Here is a 24839-nt window from a genome sequence, read left to right as displayed (position 1 = left end):
TTCTTCCTTACAACCAGATATTTTTATTTGCTTTATTTATTTAGTCTAAGGAACAACATAATACTGTTTCAGTATTACTACAAATAGCAACCGTTATTTTACTGGTTTATAAAGACTATATGGACTAAACACTATTTACTCTGCTCTTATATGAATCACGGTTGCTTCTTATTGGTAAATAGTTCCCCTACCTGACCAACTGTTATAGGTCAGAATAAGGCAGTCATTTCTCTAATGTCCAGTACTTTATGTACTGTCTTATAATGATTTATGTCAACAGACATGTTGTGTTCTTTATTTTGTTTAAAATGTAATAAAGATAAATTTTGAAAAAAAATGGATATTTCTTTTACCTTTTTTGCAACAGATGCATCCACTGCAATGGCATCTTTAGTGCTCTCTTCAATAATTAAGTACATATAGTTGTCATCCAAGACTGAAATCACTTTTACCTTCATTGTACATTGAAGAAACGTTCTATTTCTAGGGGAAAAGGAAAATTAGAAAATCAGTAAATTAAAAGTAATGCAATAAGTTAGAGGTTTGCACTCTTATTTGAAATTTAGGACACAGCAAGTATACAGAGGAACTAGCACAAACAGGAAGCAGATGAGAGTGTTTGTAAATAAATGATTATTTACATACATACAGGTGTGTGTGTATGTGTATATATATATATATATATATATATATATATATATATACACACATACATACACACACACACGTACGTACACACTTTCTATAGCCCCACCCACAAAATGATGACGGGCTCCCATCAACCTCATCAATCCCTGATACCCAGGTATGCCCTGTAGCAAAATGATCTACATTGGATCAGAAAAGAGGCTATATTTAGTGACAGATTACAGTATGGACACAAGGATGTTTTAGAGCATTGGAATTTTATTCAAACAGAAGACAGATTGTTGCCATTTTACAATAATCTGATATTAAATAGCCTCTAAATTGTATATTTTTCAATAATGTAGCATCTTAGATTAAATTATATCTATTTAAGTCACATAAAAGTGTAAACAAAATGCTCTAATGTGTTAGAGTATTTTATAATTGCATATAAATGTGTGACCTTTGCAAAGGGGTTAAACACATAGTTAAAATCCACTCTAGAGCAACACTACACTACTGTTAGAGGTAGCTCCTAGTAAAGCATTGCTGGCCTGAGCTTACCTAGTTATGCTCTTCAACAAAGTATGCAAGAGAACACATTAAATTATGAATTCAAAATAAAATGGTGCAAAACTTTAACTTTTGCTACAGCTAACACTTGTCACAAGTCTGACAAATTTGAAGAAATTAAAATCATTATTGTGTGCATTAGTCTGTAGCATCAAAAATGTGCAATATTATACAAAACTAGTTACTTTGTATTTATATTTGAATCTTAATAGAAGATTATTTGATATATAACATTCTATTAACCTAGAGCTAAATATTTTTTAAGAATGGGATGATGTGGGAACATTTGCAATCTAAATGTTCTCAATAAACAAATAAAACAGGCTTTCCAGTTTACTTCTATTATTAAATTTGCTTTGTTCTCTTGGTATCCATGTTTGAAAAGCATACCTATGTAGGATCAGAAGCAGCTATGCACAACTGGGAGCTAGCTGTTGATTGGTAGCTACACGCATGTGCCTCGTCATTAGCTCATCTGATGTGTTCAGCTAGCTCCCAGTAGTGTACTTCTGCTTTTGAGCCTACCTAGGTATGCTTTTCAACAAAGGATAACAAGAGAAAAAATGTATATGCAAACAAAAGTGCAAAAAAGCCTTAACATATTAGAGCATTCAACATTTTCTTTATGCACTTTACGTCCCTTTACAGACACTAAACCCCACATATAGTAACCTAAATTCTCTATCCACTGGGAGACAGGTTAATCTGTGTTTATATTATATTAGTGAACAAGACCTCTCAATTTAAAGGTCACTTCCCCAAATGACATCAGTGTGTGAAAATGCCACCTGGATATAGGAGGTCACTGTCACCTGTTATTTGCTATTAATCAGCGCTGAACCCCAATATGACACTAACCAAAGTCATACTATGTGCATGTTATTATTTGACAGAGGAGTCATGTGACCACCACCGGAGTCATGTGACCACCCTAGTCACGTGTCGCCCGTTGCCCCGAGATACCACCAAGCTATAGCTGACTATACGCACCCTTCTCTCGGGTGCTCTTTATCTTCCTCAGTGGCATCTAAAGCGCACAGCCAGGTCACGGATTGCGACACTATAGGCCTTATTTAGCCAATAGATTAAAGTCCAACGTTATCTATTGGTGGTAGCGAGCAACACCCCCAGAAACTGATTGGTTACACGGACACCTGCCCCTCTTGTAATGTGGGTGGGCAGGATTAGTATGACGTAATACACTACCATTATTAATAAGGGTAAAATGTTTATATTAGTAAACATTCACTCTCCGAATCACAAGTATATATTTATTGACAGGCATAATAGTTACAGACGGAGCAATAACCCGTGTTAATTATCTCAAAATCAATTAGAAGCAATAAACACAAATGCATTAATAAGTGGGTTTTCAGTAATATATCAACGGTGCTTGGTTATTTTTTTATATATAATGCAATTTGCTAATGGTAATTTTGCCCTTATAAAAAATGACTGCTGCGTATCAAAATAAGGGGCATATAGAGAATATCGTTCCTGATTGGTTACTGTAAGTGTGACGTCAGTGTGGTTGGCAGCCATCACCTCCTGGCTGTCATGGCGCCTGTTGGTTGGCACATCTCTTGTCTTGCTGCTGATTGGCTATAGCCTGTGTAGTAGGAACAGGTAAAGCAGCCCTATACACAGGACACACCCCTCAGTGTGTGAGGAGTTCCTGCTTTGCAGTTTGCAGCCAGCCCCCTCAGGATGATGCGGTTTGGGTGCAGTAGGAGGCTGTGGTGCGCACTGTCCTTCCTGGGAGCTGCGGCTGGCTACAGAGTCGGTATGTGGCTGTATAGAGCAAGAAAAGTCAGGAACTCCATGCACAGCTTTTCATGCAACATTAAACACATTGTTTTCCTAATCTGAGCTCTGAAGAATTAAAGACAATCTGTAGGATTGTGGTGCCCATAATAGTGCCAGAGTTTACACAGCCAGGACCTTCTCTGCTTCTAAACACAGATATGTGGTCATAAACTATATATGTGCCCAGGATTTCTGTTGTCAATGCACTCATAGACATATCTGGGGAAATAAAATATTTTCAATTGACTATATCATCTATCTTGATGTAGTTGGAATTATACATAATACAATTCACAGCTTGAGTATACAAAAAAATTAAGTAGAACTTTCCCCTAAATATTCTCATTAAACATAGAATTTTGGCAGCTCTGTGACTGCACTTAACATTGGAGCCCTTCTTGCTGTCAATCAAGGGGTTCCAATTGGCTTGCGGTAATGCACTAAAGGGTTAAAGGGGCTTGCTGCAAGGCTTTGTAGCCCTGCCTAGCAATTAATGGATTACATTTAAAGAGTAACTTCTTATAAGGCATCTTTCAATTTAAAATACCACATATAACTTGTACTATGGGCACCTGTAATATATGAAATATTCAACTTATTGCCAGCAGAGATGTTAACAAAAGGTGTAGCTATGCAAGCTGACATAATACAGTACAGATGCCAGAAATATTATACAACTTTGCAAGATGCCAGTAGCAACATGTATAGCATCACTGACAACTACAACAATTAGCATGATGCAATCCACAACCTTTCATGCATCTATATAATAGACTCCACCACATTAGCAAATTTAAATTTATAGCCAGGTTTGTTTTACATTGGTCTTAAAGTGATGGTAAACTCTCCCCTTTTTAAAATCAGATCTGGAATGTAAGCGCTATTTTAGATGGAGTTTAATTCATTAGCTGTAATGAAGATGCAGTATAACATGCTTTTTAATATAGATATGAAATTCAAATACTGCATGCTCCTCCGCCCACTTCAAAAGTAAAATTTTCTGTGAGCTAACAGATTGAATTGTTGTCCAATCAGCGCTCTAGCCATATGGCACTTTTGTTGTAGCTAGAGCATTGATTGGAGAGTAATTCAATCATTTAGCTGACAGGAAAATTGACTTTTGAAGTGAGTGGTGTAACGTGGGGTATTTGAATTTCATATCTATATTAATAACTAAGTTATAGCGCATCTTCATGCTTACATTCCAGATCTGATTTTAAAAAGGGGAGAGTTTACCATCACTTTAATTCACCAGCTCAAACCTAGTTTACTCAAATTAGAAGTCAAATTCATTTGCTTTTCAAACTGATTTAACTCTGCTGTACACAATACAGGGTTTTGAAATATTACAGATGTTCACCTTCTTATATTTCTTTGTGGAAATGTTGGATTAGTTTTGGGAGTCATTTTCATACACAAACAAAGTTGCAGGTTTTTATTTTAAAGGAATAGGAAACCCAAAAATATTATTTTGTGCCTTAGACAGAGCATAAAGTTTTCAATGTACTTATGTTATCAAATTTGCTTTGTTCTTTCAAAACTGTTACCATATAGGGCTCCAGAAATGGGCTGGCTCCTAAGCTTACGTCCCTGCTTTTCAACAAAAGATACCAAGAGAACAAATAAAAAATTATAAGTAAATTAGAAAATTGTTTAAAATCACCTGCTATATCTGACTCACAAAATAAACATTTTGGGTTTCATATCCCTTTAAGACAGATTGGCTTCAAAATAAAGCTGTTCAGATTCAAAGTAGCATCTTTTATTTAACAAATATATAACATAGAATCTTCTATTGCAATAAAACTTTTTACAACAGGTATCTTGTATGAAATCATAGGAAGTGGAATCTTATCTGCTTACAAATGAAAATTGAATTTAAAATGAAAATACCATTTAAAACAATAACTTCCCAATTTACTCCTCATGTCAAATTGACCTCTTTCTTTTTGTATCCTTTGTTGAATATTTTTTCCTTACAAGAGAGAATACTGAGCTAGGCTCATGTTTTGAGCACTATATGGCAGCAGTGTCTGCAACACTGTTATACACGCTCCTGAGCCTATGTCAGTATGCTCTCATGGAAAGTAGCTAAACGTCAACAAGGAATACCAATATAAATTGGTAAATTTGATAACAGAAGTAAATTGAAAGGTTGTTTAAAACTTCACGATGTATCTGAATCATGAAGGTTAAAGGGACACTGAACCCAATTTTTTCTTTCGTGATTCAGATAGGGCATGCAATTTTAAGCAACTTTCTTATTTACTCCTATTATCAAATTTTCTTCGTTCTCTTGCTATCTTTATTTGAAAAATAAGTAATCTAAGGTCTTTTTTGGTTCAGTACTCTGGACAGCACTTTTGTATTGGTGGATGAATTTATCCACCAATCAGCAAGGACAACCCAGGTTGTTCACCAAAAATGAGCCGGCATCTAAACTTACATTCTTGCATTTCAAATAAAGATACCAAGAGAATTAAGAAATTTTTATAATAGGAGTAAATAAGAAAGTTGCTTAAAATGTCATGCTCTATATGAATCACAAAAGAAAAAAATTTGGGTTCAGTGTCCCTTTAAATTTGACTTTACTGTCCCTTTAAACGTACTTGGAGTTTATTGATAACAGGACCTATAAATAAATATTTAGCAATCTGCTCTTTTGCAAACCTAACCAAGGACTTCAGATAACCCTAGGTGCAGTATTGTGCAGTTAGTTACATGTGGGGCAGTATAACATAATACACAGGTCTCAATAAACATTCATTGTAAGAATCAAAAGACTGTACTGAATCTGACATGTTGTGTGACAGACCTTGTAGGCAAACTGCATGTGAAGTGTGTTTGTGTAACAACAATTAATCAATAACATTCTAGTGCAGCTGGGCTGATATCTCTGAGCTGGCATACTCTCTGGTGACAGTGATCAGGCACTTTCAGTAGAAGTGTTTAGTCATAATGACAAATATATAACGTCTCTGAACTGTGTAGAAAGGGCTGTTATGCTGGTAAATGTTAGGTGAGCTCAAAGTGACTGAAAGGGACAGTCTACAATAGATTTTTTATTGTTTTAAAAAAAAGGATAATCCCTTTATTACCCATTCCCCAGTTTTGCACAACCAACACAGTTATATTAATATACTTTTTACCTCTGTGATTACCTTGTATCTAAACCTCTTCTGACAGCCCCTGATCACATGACTTTTTAGTTATTATCTATTGACTTGCATTTAGTATTGTGTTGTGCTAACTCTTAAATAACTCCTCAGGCGTGAGCACAATGTTATCTATATGGCCCACATGAACTAGCAGTCTCCTGTTGTGAAAAGCAAATAAAAAAGCATGTGATAAGAGGCTGTCTGTAGTGGCTTAGGAACAGGCAGACATTTAGAGGTTTAAATGTTATAAAGTATATTAATATAACAATGTTGTTTGTGCAAAGATGGGGAATGCGAAGTAAAGGCGTTATCTATCTTTTTAAGCAATAACAATTTTAATGTAGACTGTCCCTTTAAACATGTAATAAATACGCACAGCTTAAAGTGATTTACAACTGCAAAATTAAAATGCTGTAATTTTTAGAGCATTTTATTATTGCACTATTGCTTGCATGTAACTATGTGTTTAAGTTTGTGTTTAATCCCTTTGCATGTGTGCATTGCAAAGCAGCAATGTTTTACTGGGAGCTAGCTGAACACAGCTGGTGAGCCAATGATGGGAGGCATGTGTGTAGCCACCAATCAGCAGCTTGCTCCCAGTAAGTCACTGCTGCTCCTGAGCCCACCTAGGTTTACTTTTCAACAAAGGATACTAAGATAACAAAGAGTATTTGATAACAGGTAAATTGAAAAGTCTCTTAAAATTGCATAGTTTAGCTGACCCTTGAAATATAAAAATATTTTTAATTTATGAAGAAAATATTTTTAAAAAATAACGGTATTTTTTTTAAATAATAACAATGAAGATTTCTACAAATGTTATAAGATGGTTCTTTTTTAAATTAGTTGACAATCTGTCTATGACTATCAAACACATAAAACAACAAAATGTAAAAGTACAGTGCACACACACACAGTTTCTACAGGTAAAAGTGATGCTTTTACCTGTAGAAACTGCCACCTAAACGGAAAATTTAAATACAGCAGTATTAGCTTTAGAAAAGCTTTGTAAACAAGGGACATCAACAGAAATCAGCTTCCTAGTGGGATGGGAAAGAGAGAGAGCAGCAGCTTTGAACTCAGCTGGTTACCTGAGTACATTGTAGATAGCCTTTAAATACTAATATTTTAATGGGTTGTGCCTTTCTCAGTGGATCCATGTCATTGTTAGAGATATTTAAAGGGACACTAAACCCTTTGTAATTACAAGACATTTGTGTTGCCTTGTTATAGAATAACATATCAGTAAAGTCTAAACATTTTTAAAACAAATTGTCTTGTTTGCTGCAATTGTTTTTCAATAGCCAAACTCCACCCACCACTTGTATTAAATGGAGGAGCCAATCTAGTACTTGCTACTGGAGTAGACAAGACTAGCCACTGTCATCATGTTGGTATAAACTGCATTGTTTTGCAGTTGTTATCTTCCAGACCCATTAATGAGCATATATGTAGCATGGTTAGCCTTTATACGGTTTTAGTGTACATTTCTAGAATTAGAAAATCAACTATTTTCAGAGATAAATTACATGAAGGGGGGGAAAATGAAATAATGAAAGTAGATTGCAAAGTGCATAACTTACCATTTATATGTATATAATATATATATTTATATACTATTTTATAGCTATATAAACCTCAAGTTTTATTTCCCAAATAGATACAGAATGATAGAAAAAAGTAATATAAATGCATTAAACTAACTCCCCTGGCACGTTCACTAGTGCGGCATCTGCATATTTCTGTGGCACTGACTGTGCACACGCTGCAGGTAACTACCACTGTATGCCGTTTAATAGTCACATGTGGCATTTGTGTGCCTAGGGTACAGTTAGCTTTATTACAAGTAAAAGGCATTACTATTTTTATTACAAGTATATTGAAGGTTTTTTATTCCCTATGAAGAATCTATTAGTGAAATAAAAAAATAAATCTGAGTTTTTTTGTCCCTTTAAAGGGACATGAAACCCCAACATTTTCTTTCATGATTGAGATAGAGAATACAATTTTAAACAACATTTCAATTTATTTCTATTATTTAATTTGCTTCATTCTTCAGATATCCTTTATTGAAGAAATAGCAATGCACATGGGTGAGCCAATCACACAAGGCATCTATGTGCAGCCACCAATCAGCAGCTACTGAGCTTATTTAGATATGCCTTTCAACAAATCTATTTCTAAATCATGAACGAAAACAATTGTGTTCCCTGTCTAAGTATACTTTCACTGACAACCTGTCCACTAGAGAGAGGCCTGTTTCTAGACATAACTTTATACTCTATCATAGGATTATGCTGTAACAAGTAATAAAACAATGATAGTGACTTTATGATGAGATTTGTAATTCACCCCACCAGCTTGTTACCATATTAATCGTATGATGACCTCTGAATGGCACTGATATAAAAAGCCGATAGTGTGTGACAGTTTACCACAAGCAGACTTAGAACAGCTGAGTCAGAGGACGAGGCATAAAGAAAAAAATGTGCTGACAGGTCTGTCAGGCAAGAGGTCTCATGTAGTCAGAAGTCAGCTGTCCTATGCCTTTATATGTTAAAGTGCCACTATAGTGCTAAAATTACATGTGCTAATTTGTCAGAAATTGACATTTTTAGTCCACAACAGGGTTAAACACATAGTTAAAGTATAAATCGAAGGACGCCGAGAACTGATGATTCTGAGTGAATACAGCCAGTGAGTCAAACAGCAGCAGCAGTTACAAGACAATTATCCTACCTAGATAATTAGTTGAAATGTAACTTAGAGGGTCGGTCTAGTCCAAAAAAAAAAATTATGATTCAAATAGGGCATGTAATTTTAAACAACTTCCCGATTTACTTTTATCACCAATTTAGCTTTGTTCTCTTGGTATTCTTAGCTGAAATCTAAACCTAGGAGGCTCATATGCTAATTTCTTAGAACTTGAATTAGGAAAGAATACATTTGGGTTTTATATCGCTTTAACCATATGTAAGTTACAGCAAAAGCAGGCAAAATACATAAGAAATGTATAAAGCAATGTTGTTTTATTTTCCTTAAACATCTTACAGGGAGATGAAATATTGGGTTTGTTTACTTTTATTATCTGACTCCTGTTTGATAGAAGCTTCCTTCTTTCCGCCAGGCTCTGCTTATTTTGGAACTAGTGTCCTACAAAACCAGACAGAGTTTGAGCTCAGAAAATCCAAAGTGGTCGCTCAGTCAAACATGAGGGTTGAGTTGATCCCAGCACTAACAGACAACTACATGTACCTCCTCATAGACGAGGAGACAAAAGAAGCTGCCATTGTAGATCCAGTCCAGCCTCACAAAGTAAGTAGCGGACTAGCGGTTGGCATAAAGTACATTTTATTTAAAGGGATTTTCTTGGTCATAACAAAATATCTAGTTGTGTTGTTTCTACTGTAGTTTTTAATAGCACCAGATAAATAATACATTTCTATCTTCAGTAAACATTTTTTGCAGTGTTAAAGGGACATAATACTCATATGCTAAATCACTTGAAACTGATGCAGTATAACTGTAAAAAGCTGACAGGAAAATATCACCTGAGCATCTCTATGTAAAAAAGGAAGATATTTTACCTTACAATCTCCTCAGCTCAGCAGAGTAAGTTCTGTGTAAAAAGTTATACTCGGCTGCTCCCAGCTGCAGTTAAAAAAAAAAATGAAGACATGAACAGCAGCCAATCAGCATCAGCAGTGCTGAGGTCATGAACTCTTGCTGTGATCTCATGAGATTTTACTTAACTCTCATGAGATTTCATAGTAAGCTTCCTTTACCTGATTGGTGAAATAATATGAGAGTTCATGAGGCTCATCCTTTCAGCTGTCCCGGGACAGACACACTAAAATGCTGCTTAGAAATCCTTTACAATGGGAGGTGGCTATTGAGGAACTTTTGAGGTAAAATATCTTTCTTTTTTACAAGTGTTTAAACATTTGGGTATTATGGCCCTTTAAGTTCAGAAGGTTAGTATGGAATGAAATAGGCAAGGGACAGCTAAAGTGGAAATTTACAGCAGATCTGAGATATTATATAACTAAACCCTCACACTTCCCTATATAAGGATCTGATGTATAGTAATTTGTAGGAGGCATGACCCATCATTTGAAGAAAAAAAATCCTGCTAATTAAAGGGACACTTAAGCCAAACTTTTTCTTTCATGATTCAGATAGAGCAGCAATTTTAAGCAACTTTCTAATTTACTCCTATTATCACTTTTTCTTCTTTCTCTTGCTATCTTTATTTAAAAAGCAGGAATTTAAAGTTTAGGACCCAGCCCATTTTAGGTCCAGCACACTGGATAGCGCTTGCTTATTGGTGGCTACATTTAGCAAACCAATAAGCAAGCATAACCCAGGTTCTGAACCAAAAATGGGCTGGCTCTTAAGCTTTACTGTCCTGCTTTTTAAATAAAGATAGCAGGAGAACGAAGAAAAAGTGATAATAAGAGTAAGTTAGAAAGTTGCTTAAAATTGCATGCTCTACCTGAATCATTAAATTTGGGTTCAGTGTCCCTTTAATGTTCTCAACCTTTTGTAGGTTTATAGTGGGTTAAATATTTAACAATTTTGTTTCTACTATTATTATAATAATTTATTTGTAGAGAGCCAGCATATTCCACAGTGCTAGAACATAAGTGCATTATACCCTAGAACAATTTACAAAAAAGATGAAGGGGAAGAGAGCCCCGCCCATGAGCTACCACCCAATGTGGAACACCCAGTAAAATATTGATGCACAGGTCTTGCTGTGTTACTTGCTAAAGAAACATCTACAGGGTCTTGATACCTCTCACTTGAAGGAAGATTCTCTTATTTTTCTTATTAAAGGTCTCCTGGATACGTTAATATTTTGACTGAGAAAAAAACATAGTTTCAGCTCTTCCACCTTTTATTTCTCTCAACCTTTTGTATGATAGGTTAAGACATTTTTATATAAACCACATAATATCTAGAGAGTCAAATGACTCCTCATTTGAAAGAAGAGATGCTCCTTTTTTAAGTAGGTGGTCTAATGGGTGCATGGGTTTATTTTGTTCTCCTACATTTATTAGTCAAAACTCAGTCTAACAAGTTATACAAGTGCAATTTTCACACTGCTTATTTGATAACCAGAGGGTAAAGTGACCCTGAAATGAAAGAAGAGATTCTAACTTTTCCAGTGACGGATCACATGCTCCTCTAAGTTGCACAACGACTAAATTAAGGTTTGGGTGGAGTCCGGGCATGCCGTGGGCAGAGTCAATGGAAACTGGGACATTTGCATTGATAGGGAGTGTGAGGGTCAACGGACAGACTTCCCAACCAGTGACAGTCCAGAAATATCCAGGATCATTGGTCGTTTTCTGTTTCTCATTAAGGCAAACTTCACGATCTTGGCTGCATCTAGGCTCTCTGCTGAATAGCATTGACAATCTGTTGAATCATACTAGTGAGCCTTTTGTGATTGGATGCCATATGCAGCCCAGATCATGTCGTCATCAATGGGCTGAGCTTGGCAGTCAATTTCAAACTGTCCAGAAACAATATTCATTTTAAAATAACTTTTTTACTGTTCCTGCTGCATGATATAGAAAGGATGTGGGAGGCTATTTGCAGCTTAATCTAAGACTTTAAGATGACTAAGGTGTAGACTGTCCCTTTAACGCAAATGCGATTGGGGGCGCGTGTTTGATTCATGGATATGCAAAGTTGCTCTTGGGTACGTCTTGATGATTGGCTGCTTGATTTTGAAGGTTTAACTGCCTACTTTTGAGGGTGGTTGCAGAGTTGGAAATTATGATAGCAATTTCATAACTTTTTTTATTATTTACGAACTTTGTTTAGGTTAACAAATAAGTGGATTTATTTATTAATTACATTATTTTTTTTAATGCATCAGTTTTTAACATCATTTGCAGAAAGGTTTTATAACCCTTTAATACAAAGATGAAAGAAAGTTTTGGGGTACAGTGAACCTTTAATTTGAAATGAAAACAACCTACAAAAAATGATATTCCTTAAAATTAATTCTCTTTTTTTTAACATTAGGTTGTTGATGCAGTCAAGAAACACGGCGTTAAGTTGACAAGCGTTCTTACTACACATCATCATTGGTAGGAGTCACAATTTGTTGTATTTTTTTTTTTATTATTGAAATGATTAAAGGGATCGGAAAGTCAAAATGAATCTTGCATGAGTCAGATAGTTAGAGAATGTCATTTTAGACACTTAAATTCACTTCTATTTTCAAATGTACTTTATTCTTGTGTAGTGGCTGGGAGCAAGCTGGTGATTGGTGGCTACACACATTTTTCTCTTTTCATTTACTTATTAAAAAAGGCTCATCTAGCTCCCAGTAATGCATTGCTGCTCCGTTAACAAAGGATAGCAAGAGAATTAAGCAAATTTGATAATAGAAGTCAATTGGAAAGTTGTTTAAAATTGTCAGAATCATGAAAGAAAAAAATTGAGTTTCATGTCCCTTTAAAGAAATATAAAGCAATAATTATGAATTGATCTACTGCATTTCTTTTTGCTCAATTGCTTCTATAGAAAAAAGATTTTGTGGATGGATTAATTTGCAGATTTATTGAAATATGTTTAGTGTGTAGAACAAATTCGGTATATTATGAGTGTATTGTGAAAGTTCTGTAAGTCAGATGAACGAGTATCTGTTCTGCATCTGTTAACAGTATCTTGATATATCTTCAGGGATCACGCTGGGGGAAATGAGAAGCTGGTCAAGATGGTATCTGGGTTAACCGTGTACGGAGGCGACAGCAGGGTAGGAGCCCTAAACCGGAAAGTGTCACATCTAACAACGTTCCAGGTAGTGTCTATTTAAGAAAACACCTTGAGATTGTAATAAAAATGTTTAAATATTCATAACATTGTTATAAATATTGTTGCAAACACTACTGCCATAGAGTGCTAAAGACGTGCACATTCCTAAACCTACCTAGGTTTACTCTTCAACAACAGATATCAAGAGAACAAATACAGCATGCCATTTTGAAAACCCTTTTTAAATGTCTTCTTGTATAATAAACTGCTAATTTCTCTCTTTTTTTTAGGTGGGATCGCTACATATAAAATGTCTTTTTACCCCATGCCACACCTCAGGACACATCTGCTACTTTGTAACTAAGCCGTCTAGCAGTGAGCCTCCAGCCGTGTTTACAGGTAAGGCTTTTTGTTTATATCTTCTCCCAAATGTTAAATAAACCATATGTTTTAATATCAAGAGCTAAGAATTCTGATTTTCTGCTTTGGATATTTATATACTTTGTTCTAGCAGCCAAGGACTGTACACATACAAGATGGCAGTATTCTGCATCACACGCACAATTCACACACATAATACGCACACACACACAAGCAATAAAAATACCCACAATACACACGCAATATACATTGACACGCGCACACACACTTGCAATAATACACACACACATACACGCAATATACATTCACATGCACTTGCAATACACACGCATATACACACGCATAATACGCGCACACACACAAGCAATAAACATACACACAATTCACACGCAATATACATTCACACGCGCACACACACTTGCAATAATACACACACATATACACACGCATAATACGCACACACACACAAGCAATAAACATACACACAATACACATACTTGCAATACACACACATATACACACGCATAATACGCACACACACACAAGCAATAAACATACACACAATACACACGAAATATACATTCACACGCGCACCTACACTTGCAATAATACACACACACAAAACACACATACACGCAATATACATTCACATGCACTTGCAATACACACACATACAAATGCACATACACACAATACACAGGCTCAATATACATTCACACACACATATACGCACAATTTGTACATACACACAAAACACACACTCAATACACAGTCACACACACATACACTTGCAATACACATACACACAATATACATTCAGATGCGCACACACACAAGCATTTTACTATGTGACTGAAACTACTTTATCAATCAGACACAGCTGTAAAATGCTAAACAGGATTCTACTATGTTATTCTTCTTTTACTTTCAATCAAATTTTTGGATTTTTTTTCTGCACCCTGGAAGCTGAGGTTGATCTCATTGGGTTGTTGACACAAAAGTCTTTTTATTTTCTTTCGTATACTGATGATAGTCGATAGTGCTCCATAATATGTGGGATATATTTCCCACTAATAGGGGGAGGCCAAAAACCCACACAAGAGCTTAAATTCCCTCCCATCTTTTCTCAGTTTTTGTTCTATTATATTCTTTGGGCTCTTCAATCCTGGCCCCTTTTAAAAGAGGAAAAGCTTATCCGGTTCCAGTCGGACAATAGCACGGTGATGGCCTACATAAATCATCACGGGGGTATCCGCAGTCCACTGGCTATGCAGAAAGTGTCTCAGATTCTGTCTTAGAAGAATCAATGCTCCCTATCAGCAGTACACATACCAGGTGTAAATAACTGTAAAAGCAGATGACTTCAGTCGCCAATTGGTCCATCCAGGAGAGTGGTCTCTCCATCGGGACATCTTCGATCAATTAGTGATCAAATGGGGTCTACTAGACATAGATCTGATGGACTCCCATTTAAATCACAAACTTTCACTGAATTGTGCACGATCAAGAGATCCAAAGTCTCAAATGATATAGATGCCTTGGTGTGTCCTTGGAATTTTCATCTAGCATACCTGTTTCCTCCACTTGTCCTTCTTCCAAGAGTAATTGCTCAAACCAAACAGGAGTCATCTTCTGTAATCTTGACGGTTCTAGTCTGGCTCCACAGGACATGGTATGTGGATCTACTGCAGATGTCCTCATCTCCCCAATGGCTTCTTCCTCCAAGACATCTATTGTCTCAAGGGCCTCTTTTCCATCAGGATTTAAAATCTCTAAGTTTAACAGTGTGTGTTAAAACATAGAGGTTTCTCTGATTCAGTTATTGACACTCTGATTCAAGCCAGAAAACCTGTTACCCAGAAAAAATTATCACAAAATGTGGAGGGCATACTTTAAATGGCGCTCTTCCAGAGGGCTTTCTTAGAATTCTTCAGTTTTTACAAGATGGCGTTTACAAGGCTTTGTGTCTGCTAGCTCTCTAAAAGGTCAAATTTCTGCTTTATTTGTTCTCTTGAAAGAAAGTCGCCTCCTAAGCGTATAACACTGCAGAAGTAATTCAGGATTTGGATTTTGGACTAGTTGAACTGTCCATTTTCATTCCCATCACTTACCTACAGTGGTGTGGTTTGGTTTGGTTTTTGACCACACTTGTAACTATTTTATATTAGTAATCTATTTATTTATAGGTTATTTATATTATAACTATTTTTATGCACTATATGTTTATATACATTTTTTTCACAGGTATTTTGACGCACTGATTTTTTATATATTTTTATTTTTTAAGCGTATAACAGCTCATTCTACAAGATGGGTTGCAACATCTTTTTTTAAAAAATGATGCATCCTTGGAGCAGATTTGCAAAGCTGCAACATGGGTCTTCTCCTTAATACCTTTTCAAGATTTTACAGATTTGATGTTTTTGCTTATTCGCAAGCAGCTTATGGCAGGAAAGTCCTTCAGGCCGCAGTGTGTCCCACCCATTCTGTAACATGGACAATCTGCTTGAGTATTAACTCCTCCTTTTATGGAGCACTATGGACTATCATCATTGTATGAAAGAAAACAAAATTTATGCAAATAAAATAATAAAATCTTGATTGAAGAATCTTTCCAGACACCTAACTTTACTAAATCCTTACTCTAACGTAGGCAAAGAGAATGACTGGGGTTGGAGGGAAAGGAGGTGATATTTAACAGCTTTGCTGGGTGCTCTTCGCCTCCTCCTGCTGGGCAGGAGTGATATTCCCAATAGTAATTAGATGATCCGTGGACTCACTGTGTCATTAGAAAGAAAACAAAATTTATGCTTACCTGATAAATTATTTTCTTTAGGAATGATCAAAGTATATAGGCCCTGCCCTTCTCTATTTTTGGGAGCCAGCTCTAATTTGCACCTCTATAGACCCCTCTTTTGTCTTTCCTATCTATCTGTTTCCTATTCTCTGCTCGGCTATGCGTTAAACTGAGGAGAGACGGGAGGTGGAAGGGAATTTAAACTCTTATGTGGGTTCTTGGCCTCTTCCTAGTGCCGGGAAATACATCCAACATGTTTTGGAGCACTGTGGACTGTCATATTGTTTCATTTTATGTACCTGTTACCATGTCCCATTATTGTACATTTGCAAAGAATAATAAAATAATGGCAAACATGCAGTTATTTTACTGTTCATCCCCCTTACAGGTGACACCCTGTTTGTTGCAGGGTGCGGCAAATTCTTTGAAGGGACAGCTGATGAAATGTACAGTGCTTTGATTGAAATATTGGGTCGTCTTCCCCCAGAAACGGTAAATTTGTTACAAATGTTCTTTGTATTTTCAGAACACAGTATAATAATGTATTACAGCTGCAAGTGCTTGCGTTCTTTTGTTGCATTTAAAATGACACAGCTGTTATGTCACCTCTCTGTTTTACATATATTAAACGGCATCATAGTTTAAATGTTTTTGGTTTTGAATATCCGCATTTTTCGTAATACACATAAACTAGCAAAAATGTTTCTATTAAAATGTTATCACTGTTTCAGGGAACTATGTACATATACTGCACATGCACGTGTGCTCTCATAAATACTGCACCTGCTCAGAATGCAAGCATTGGCGTACATTGTGTTAGTGATTAGTTAATGTCTACCATATAAGGCATTGCTGACTTGGGCATAGTTTCCATTGAATGTGGTAAGTCCTGAAAACTAGTGATAAAAACATTTATCTCCATTCAAGACTGTGGAGAATTTTTATGTTACCACTAGTTTCCAAACTTTACCACCTCAATGGAAACTAGGCCTTGCTGAGAAGGCTTTATATGTTAATGCTGGTGCACTAAGCTTTGCAGCATATGTAAGTATGCTGCTGAAACGTGAATAGTTTTTACTAGAAGCATTTGTTTTAATACAAGTATATTGCAAACTTGTCTTTATCTAAAATAAAATTACATTCCTGCACATTTTATTTTACCATTATGTCCCTTTAGGTTAGAATTAACTGCTGAGATGCCAGAGAGAGAGAGACAAAATGCATTAAATAAGGAGACAATATAACGGTGTAATATATTTTGAACAAGGAAAAGCTAAAAGAGGCAAACGACTTGTGTTTTTTGTATCACTACTGGCAAATATAATAAAACCACTAATGTTTTCAAAGTCAAAAATATATAACTTTATAAAGAAAATCAAAGTACATTCATGAAGAAAAAACTTGAGTATAATATAAATTGACCCTATAGAATTTGTGAAACATATTAGTAGTTTTATTATATTGGCCAGTTGTGGTAGCAAAAACACAAGTCGTTCTGTTGGCGCTTCTATGTTCATTATATGCAAGATTTGGGAAATCCGAGATTAGAGAAAGGGTTAAATGCCACTTGTTTTTTTGTTAAAGGGACATAATACTCATATGCTAAATCACTTGAAACCGATGCAGTATAGCTGTAAAAAGCTGACAGGAAAATATCACCTGAGCATCTCTATGTAGAAAAGGGAAGATATTTTACCTCCAAATGTCTTCAGCTCACCAGAGTGAGTGTTCAGTGAACAGTGGGAGCTGCTGTAACGTTGCAAGTTGAAGAAGAAAAAAACACAGTAGCCAATCAGCAGTGCTGAGGTCCTACATTTCTTTGCTGTGACCTCATGAGATTTCACAGTAAACTTCCCTAAACTGAATAGGAAAATAACATGACTGTGCCTGCACATAACAGATGCACACTCCCTAGCAAGTCCTGGGACTAAAGTCTCTTTACAGTGGGTTGTGAATACATAGGACATTTTAAGGTAAATATCTTCATTTTTTACATAGAGACGCTCATGTGATATTTTCGAGTCAGCTTTTTACAGCTATGCTGCATCACTTTCAAGTGCTTCATCATTTGGGTATCATGTCCCTTTAAGGGGCGCTGAGTTTCTAATTGATACCATACAACATTCATGGCTTACTGTTTCAGTAACGCTTATGTGTTGCACGCCATTTTTATAGTAAGCTTTCAATATTTAGACTTCCAAAATATTTCATTAACATAACTTTTTCGGTAAATCCAAAGTAATGCTATTTTTATTTGCATTGTATGAAGCACAATACAAGCTTTCTAAAAAAATGTATTATTTGTTTTTAATTTGCCACTACACAAATGGAGACCTCCATCGACTAAACAAACCCCTACACTTGCTGTATTTTTTTCAGACTATAGGCTGTTGCATACAATAACATCATTATTAGTAATATCTAGTTTTTTTCACAAAGCGAGTCTACTGTGGCCATGAATACACAATCAACAACTTGAAGTTTGCTCGCCATGTTGAACCAGACAACAGTGCTATAAAACAGAAGCTGTCTTGGGCTAAGGTAATAGTTCTTTTATATATCTTTGTTTTTATATTTGTGATTGGTGGCATTGCACACGTTACTGCCTGCTAGCCACGATACGGCCAGACAGGTTAAAGGGACACTAAAATCGAGATTAAACTTTCTTGATTCAGATAGAGCACATAATTTCAAAGAACTTTTTAAGTCACTTCCATTATCAAAATGTGCACAATATTTTTATATTCACACTTTGAGGCACCAGCACCTACTGAGCATGTGCAAGAGTTCAGAGTGTATACATACACACTTTTTGTGATTGGCTGACGGTCGTCATGTGATACAGGAGGAAGGAAAATGGAACTAACTTTGAAATTTGTCAGAAAAAATCTAGACTGAGTCTAGATCAAATTTAGACTGAGTGCTTTTGTATTCTCTGTTTTATTATGCTTGTGTTGATTATGCAATTCTACTCCATTTAATAGTCTTTTAATTGTCCACCCGCACATTGATAAATGAATCCCATTATTGTAGCCGCCACTCCCATATACTTTTAAAAATTAAAATTTAACAAAGGATACAAAAAGAAAGGGTAAATTGTATAACAGAGGTACCCGAAAAAATTTTTTTTTTTAATTATACGTTCGTTGTGAATCATTAATGTTTAAAGGGAGACTAAACCCAATTTTTTTCTTTCATGATTCAGATAGAGCATGCAAATTTAAGCAACTTTCTAATTTACTCCTATTATCAATTTTTCTTCGTTCTCTTGCTATCTTTATTTGAAAAGGAAGGCATCTAAGCTAATGAGCAAGCAAATTTTTGGTTCAGACCATTGACAGCACTTATTTATTGGTGCTGTCCAATCAGCAAGGACAACCCAGGTTGTTCACCAAAAATGGGCCGGCATCTAAACTTACATTCTTGCTTTTCAAATAAACATACCAAGAGAATGAAGAAAATTTGATAATAGGAGTAAATTAGAAAGTTGCTTAACATTTCATGCTCTATCTGAATCACGAAAGAAAAAATTTGGGTTCAGTGTCCCTTTAATTATCGCTTCTGTGTCCACTTCAAGAATTTTTCCTCACAATAATTATGTCTATATAAAAGGACAATAATTTTACTGCTCATGGTTTATTTTGATTTTCCTTTGTTCTTGTTACGCTATGTAGTCAGTCTGTCTGCTTTGCGCTAAAACCATTTATTTGCTGACGGACAAACCTATAATAAGACTTTGTTTTTCAGGATACGTACAATAAGGGAGAACCCACTATACCTTCCACTATTGCAGAAGAATTTACTTATAACCCCTTTATGAGAGTGAGGTAAGTGTTACTGGCGGCACCTTTCTTAAAAGGGATATTAAACAGTATGAGATTGTATAATAAAATGTTTAATTTTGTGCCATTAAAAACAATCTTAATATACTTTATTTTATATATAAAAATTGTTAGTTTTCTAAAGTCTCTATAAAATAAGCAGTGCAACCATGTTTGAACTTAAGTTTTCCCCTTATCTATCTTTCCTGATGATGACAATTAGTCACAGACAAAAGACAGGCAATTAAAAGTGATTGTCAAAAAAATTCTGTGTGGAATTTAGGATATTCTGAAAAGGTTTCCACAAAGTCTTGCTTCCACAAACAGAGATAAATACAAAAGTTCAAACAAGGTGGCGCCCATTATTTTATAGAAACTACAGTACTTTATAGAAATTAAACACTTTACACTTATATTTTCAATATTTAAACAAAAATGATAATTGTAAAAAGTACAACTACATATTATTCTAAGACTAATAGTTGGTTTGCATACATCACTATGTATTTATTGTTGAAAGGGACAGTCAACTCAAAAGATGTTTTTGTTTTAAAGATAGATAATCCCTTTATTACCCGTCCCCCAGTTTTGTTATATTAATACACTTTTTACCTCTGTGATTACCTTGTATCTGACAGCCCACTGATCACATGACTATTTATTATCTATTGACTTGCATTGCATCCAATTATTGCAGTGTCTGCCACAAGCCACGGGCGTGAGCACAATGTTATCTATATAGCTCACATCAACTAGCACGCCCTTGTTGTGAAAAGCTAATAAAAAAGCATGTGATAAGAGGCTGTCTGTAGTAGCTTAGAAACATGCAGACATTTAGAGGTTTAAATGTTATAAAGTATATTAAAGGGACATTATACACTCATTTTTCTTTGCATAAATGTTTTGTAGATGATCTATTTATATAGCTCATAAAGTTTTTTTGTTTTTTTTAAATGTATAGTTTTGCTTATTTTTCAATAACATTGCTCTGATTTTCAGACTCCTAACCAAGCCCCAAAGTTTTATTTGAATACCGTCAGCTACCTACTCCAGCTTGCTCCTGTTTGTGTAAAGGGTCTTTTCATATGCAAAAGATGGGGGAGGGGGGGGTCTTATTTCCCACTTGCAGTGGGCTTTCCAACTGCCTTTTCAACAGAGGTAAATTAAGAACTTCTAAGTAAGTTTTTAAACAGTTTTATACTGGATTTTTATATCAGTATCTGTGCATCTTATTCTTTATAGTAGTGTCTATTAAATGCAGTTATATGAAAATGAGTGTATACTGTCCCTTTAATATAGCAATGTTGGTTGTGCAAAGCTGGGGAATGGGTATTAAAGACATTATCTATCTTTTTAAACAATAACAATTTTGGAGTTTACTGTCCCTTTAATATTTCTACAGAGATATAACCCCAGTTTACTAACTGAGCAAAGAATGTCAAACATGACGTGTTTGCTTACACACCAGACTGCTGTTACAACTCCAACTTATCTATACTATAATTGCGTTTGTAATGTCCGTCGCCGTCGGCAGTTGCGCACGCATCCTCAAAGGAATGTTGGCAGCGCGAGACGAACGAAGCTGCATCCAGGTGGATTCCCGAAAATGGCAGGGTGGTGAAAAGAAGGTGGATTCTTTCACCACCCTGCCACTTTCGGAATCCACTGGGATGCAGCGAAGGCAAACGGAGCATTACAAAAAAAAAAATTGCCCGCAATAAGTATGAAAAAACACCTAACTGCCGCAATAAGTATTAAGAAAAAAAACAACAACTACCTAATAAAATTATTAATCCCTAAATCCGTAAACCCCAACATCACAAACTACCTAATACATCTATTAACCCCTAAACCGCCAATCCTCCCACAATGCATTAAACCTAATTTACCTATTAACTCCTACACCGCCAACCCCCACAATGCAAAAAACTAATTTAATGACTAAGCCCCCTAACCTAACTCCCCCTAAATTAACCCCTTAATTACAATAAAAAATAAACTACATTACAATAAAAATATAAAAAAAATTACATTAGATTAATCTAATTACAAAAAATAAAAAAGGCTAACATTACAAAAAATAATAAACACATTATCCAAAATAAAATAATTAAACCTAATCCCTATGAAAATAAAAAAGCCCCCCCAAAATAAAAACACCCCTTAATCTAATGCTAAACTGCCAATAGCCCTTAAAAGGGCTTTTTGTAGGGCATTGCCCTAAGTTAAACAGCTCTTTTACCTTAAAAATAAACAAAGTCCCCCCTAACAGTAAAATCCCCCACCCACCAAACCCCCCAAAATAAAAAAAAACCTTACACTAATAAACCTAATCTACCCATTGCCCTGAAAAGGGCATTTGTATGGGTATTGCCCTTAAAAGGGCATTCAGCTCTTTTTCACTGCCCTTAAAAGGGCATTCAGCTCTTTTGAGATTTGCCCCCAAAAAAACCTAATCTAAAAAAACAAACCCCCCAAATAATAAAAAAAAAAAAAAACTAACACTAAAGCCCCAAATAGTTACTCATGGTTTCAGAAGTCCGGCGGAGGTCTTCTTCCAGACGGGTCCATCATATTCATCCACAGTGAAAGCAGCGCGGAGCGGAGTTCCGGAGTGGTCTTCCCAGAAGTGGCGCTCCTTGGCGAAGGCGTAGAGGTTCCTCTTCATGCGATCTTCCTCCACACACTGAAGAAAGAATTCAAGGTACCCCATATTTATTAGGGTACCTTCAATTCCTATTGGCTGAAATTTTCAAAATCAGCCAATAGGATGAGAGCTACTGAAATCTTATTGGCTGATTTGAACAGCCAATAGGATTTCAGTAGCTCTCATTCTATTGGCTGTTTTGAAAATTCAGCAGCCAATAGAATGAGAGCTACTGAAATCTTATTGGCTTATTCGATTTGAAAAATTCAGCAAATAGGAATGCAAGGTACCCCAAATTGATTGCGGTACCTTGCATTCAATATTCAGTATACCTTGAACATCGGATGAAGAGGAGCCTCCATGCTGCTGAGGACGGCCGCCGCAGAGGATCGCCACATCTGGGAAAACCTCTCTCCGGACCTCCGCTCCGCACCGCCTTCACTGTGGATGAAGATGATGGATCCGCCTGGAAGAAGACCTTCTCCGCTGGACTTCGGAAACCGTAAAGTACCTATTTGGGGCTTTAGTGTTAGGTTTTTTTTAATTTTTTTTTGGGGGGGGGGTTGTTTTTTTAGATTGGGTTTTTTTTTTGGGCAAATCTCAAAAGAGCTGAATGCCCTTTTAAGGGCAGTTAAAAAGAGCTGAATGCACTTTTAAGGGCAATGCCCATACAAATGCCCTTTTCAGGGCAATGGGTAGATTAGGTTTATTAGTGTTATTTTTTTTTATTTTGGGGGGTTTGATGGGTGGGGGATTTTCCTGTTAGGCGGGACTTTGTTTATTTTTAATGTAAAAGAGCTGTTTAACTTAGGGCCATGCCCTACAAAAAGCCCTTTTTATGGGCTATTGGTAGTTTAGCATTAGATTAGGGGGTGTTTTTATTGGGGGGGGGTTATTTTTATAGGGGTTAGGTTTAATTTTATTATTTTTGATAGCTTTGTTTATTTTTTTCTGTATTTCTATTTTTTATTTTTCATAGCTTTGGGGGGTTGTATTTACAATACATAGACTGCCCTCTGGACAGGCTTACCAACTAGTAGCTAAATAATTGCAATGTGACACACTTCTGTTGGTAACCCTCCTTCTTCACTTGTTTGCTTACACACCAGACTGCTGTTACAACTTGGTGATCAGGGGGTGGGAGGTGTCAGGGGGAGGGTAATCCCTACACTAGAGCAAATATTAACCTTACAAGCTAACTGATTAACACCTTCACTGCCAGGAATTTCAGGCGTGTGGTGTGCAGCTGCAATTAGCGGCCATGCATGTCTGCTATTTCTAAACAAATAAGATCCCAGAATAGTTTAACAATTATTTTATATGATTACATTTGGTGGCAAAATGGTGGCATGAAATATACCAAAATGGGTCTAGCTCAATAGCTTGGGTTGTCTGCTTTAATAAAATATATAGTTTTGATAGGTAAAAAAAATCAAGGCTCTATTTCTGTTTAAATGGGGTGATAGCAAAAATGCTAAAAAAATGTGTTCCTGATAGCAAAGGGGTTGAACAATAACACTTTTCAAGTAGACTGTCCCTTTAAATCAGAAGGCAGTAAACCATGAGATTAGGCTGTTTGGTATTGTCAGTCTGTGCTATGTACGTAACTTGTATCTCTTTAATGACAGGGAGAAGGCTGTGCAGCGACATGCTGGAGAAGATAATCCCATTTCTACAATGGCTTCAATTCGCAAAGAAAAAGATAATTTCAAGGTGCCAAAAGACTGAATCCAAAATTGCAATATGCACCTCATTTTTTTTATGATTTTTTGATTTGATCTGATCCTTTTAAATTTTATTTTGCTGAATATTATTTTTCATACTTTTTGAAAAATGAACTGCACTTTTCTTTTGCTACTCAGATGCAAATCCTTTTGCACAGAGACAAATATATTTTGTGTTCTGCAAGATGCATAACAATAAATATTTAAGAGTAGATGACATATAAAATCTGATTTTCAGTTCACTGGGCACATATACGTGTGTGTATGATATATATATATATATATATATATATATATATATATATATATATATACGTTTCGCTATATATTTGTTAATATATACCTGCATACCTTCACTACTTAAAGGGATATGGGATGCTAACTCACCACCCTTCAGACCTCATCTAGATGGACCCACCATACATCAGAAACTATACGGGTCATCAGGTCTTGAAAATGTTTGAAGATGGTGGTCTTGCTAGAGGTTAATCACAAGTTATGTTAACTAAGCGTTGCAAGTAAAATTGTCAC

General features: G+C 35.8%; 2 protein-coding genes across 4 annotated transcripts in view; one reads left to right on the top strand and one right to left on the bottom strand.

Moving 5' to 3' along the window:
- HAGHL (hydroxyacylglutathione hydrolase like) overlaps positions 1-2320 on the bottom strand; it is a 34240-nt gene extending 31920 nt beyond the window's left edge. Inside the window, exons 1-2 of the mRNA XM_053695243.1 lie at positions 2191-2320; positions 354-483 (exon numbers count right to left, since the gene is read on the bottom strand). Of these exons, the coding sequence (XP_053551218.1) occupies positions 354-458 (105 nt within the window). The 5' untranslated portion in view covers positions 459-483; positions 2191-2320. The remainder of the gene's footprint in view (positions 1-353; positions 484-2190) is intronic.
- A 516-nt stretch (positions 2321-2836) lies between these two features.
- The window catches only part of LOC128642344 (hydroxyacylglutathione hydrolase, mitochondrial), a 111547-nt gene continuing 89544 nt past the window's right edge, over positions 2837-24839 (top strand). For all 3 annotated transcript variants that reach the window (XM_053695081.1, XM_053695084.1, XM_053695083.1), the window contains exons 1-9: positions 2837-2983; positions 9292-9479; positions 12204-12268; positions 12867-12984; positions 13229-13337; positions 16505-16608; positions 18556-18657; positions 19864-19943; positions 24213-24297. In XM_053695081.1, coding sequence (XP_053551056.1) covers positions 2908-2983; positions 9292-9479; positions 12204-12268; positions 12867-12984; positions 13229-13337; positions 16505-16608; positions 18556-18657; positions 19864-19943; positions 24213-24297 — 927 coding nt within the window. In that variant the 5' untranslated portion in view covers positions 2837-2907. The remainder of the gene's footprint in view (positions 2984-9291; positions 9480-12203; positions 12269-12866; positions 12985-13228; positions 13338-16504; positions 16609-18555; positions 18658-19863; positions 19944-24212; positions 24298-24839) is intronic.

This window comes from Bombina bombina, chromosome 11 (genome assembly GCF_027579735.1).
Source record: "Bombina bombina isolate aBomBom1 chromosome 11, aBomBom1.pri, whole genome shotgun sequence".
NCBI classification, from domain to species: domain Eukaryota; kingdom Metazoa; phylum Chordata; class Amphibia; order Anura; family Bombinatoridae; genus Bombina; species Bombina bombina.
This window is presented reverse-complemented; position numbering and strand designations above follow the sequence as displayed.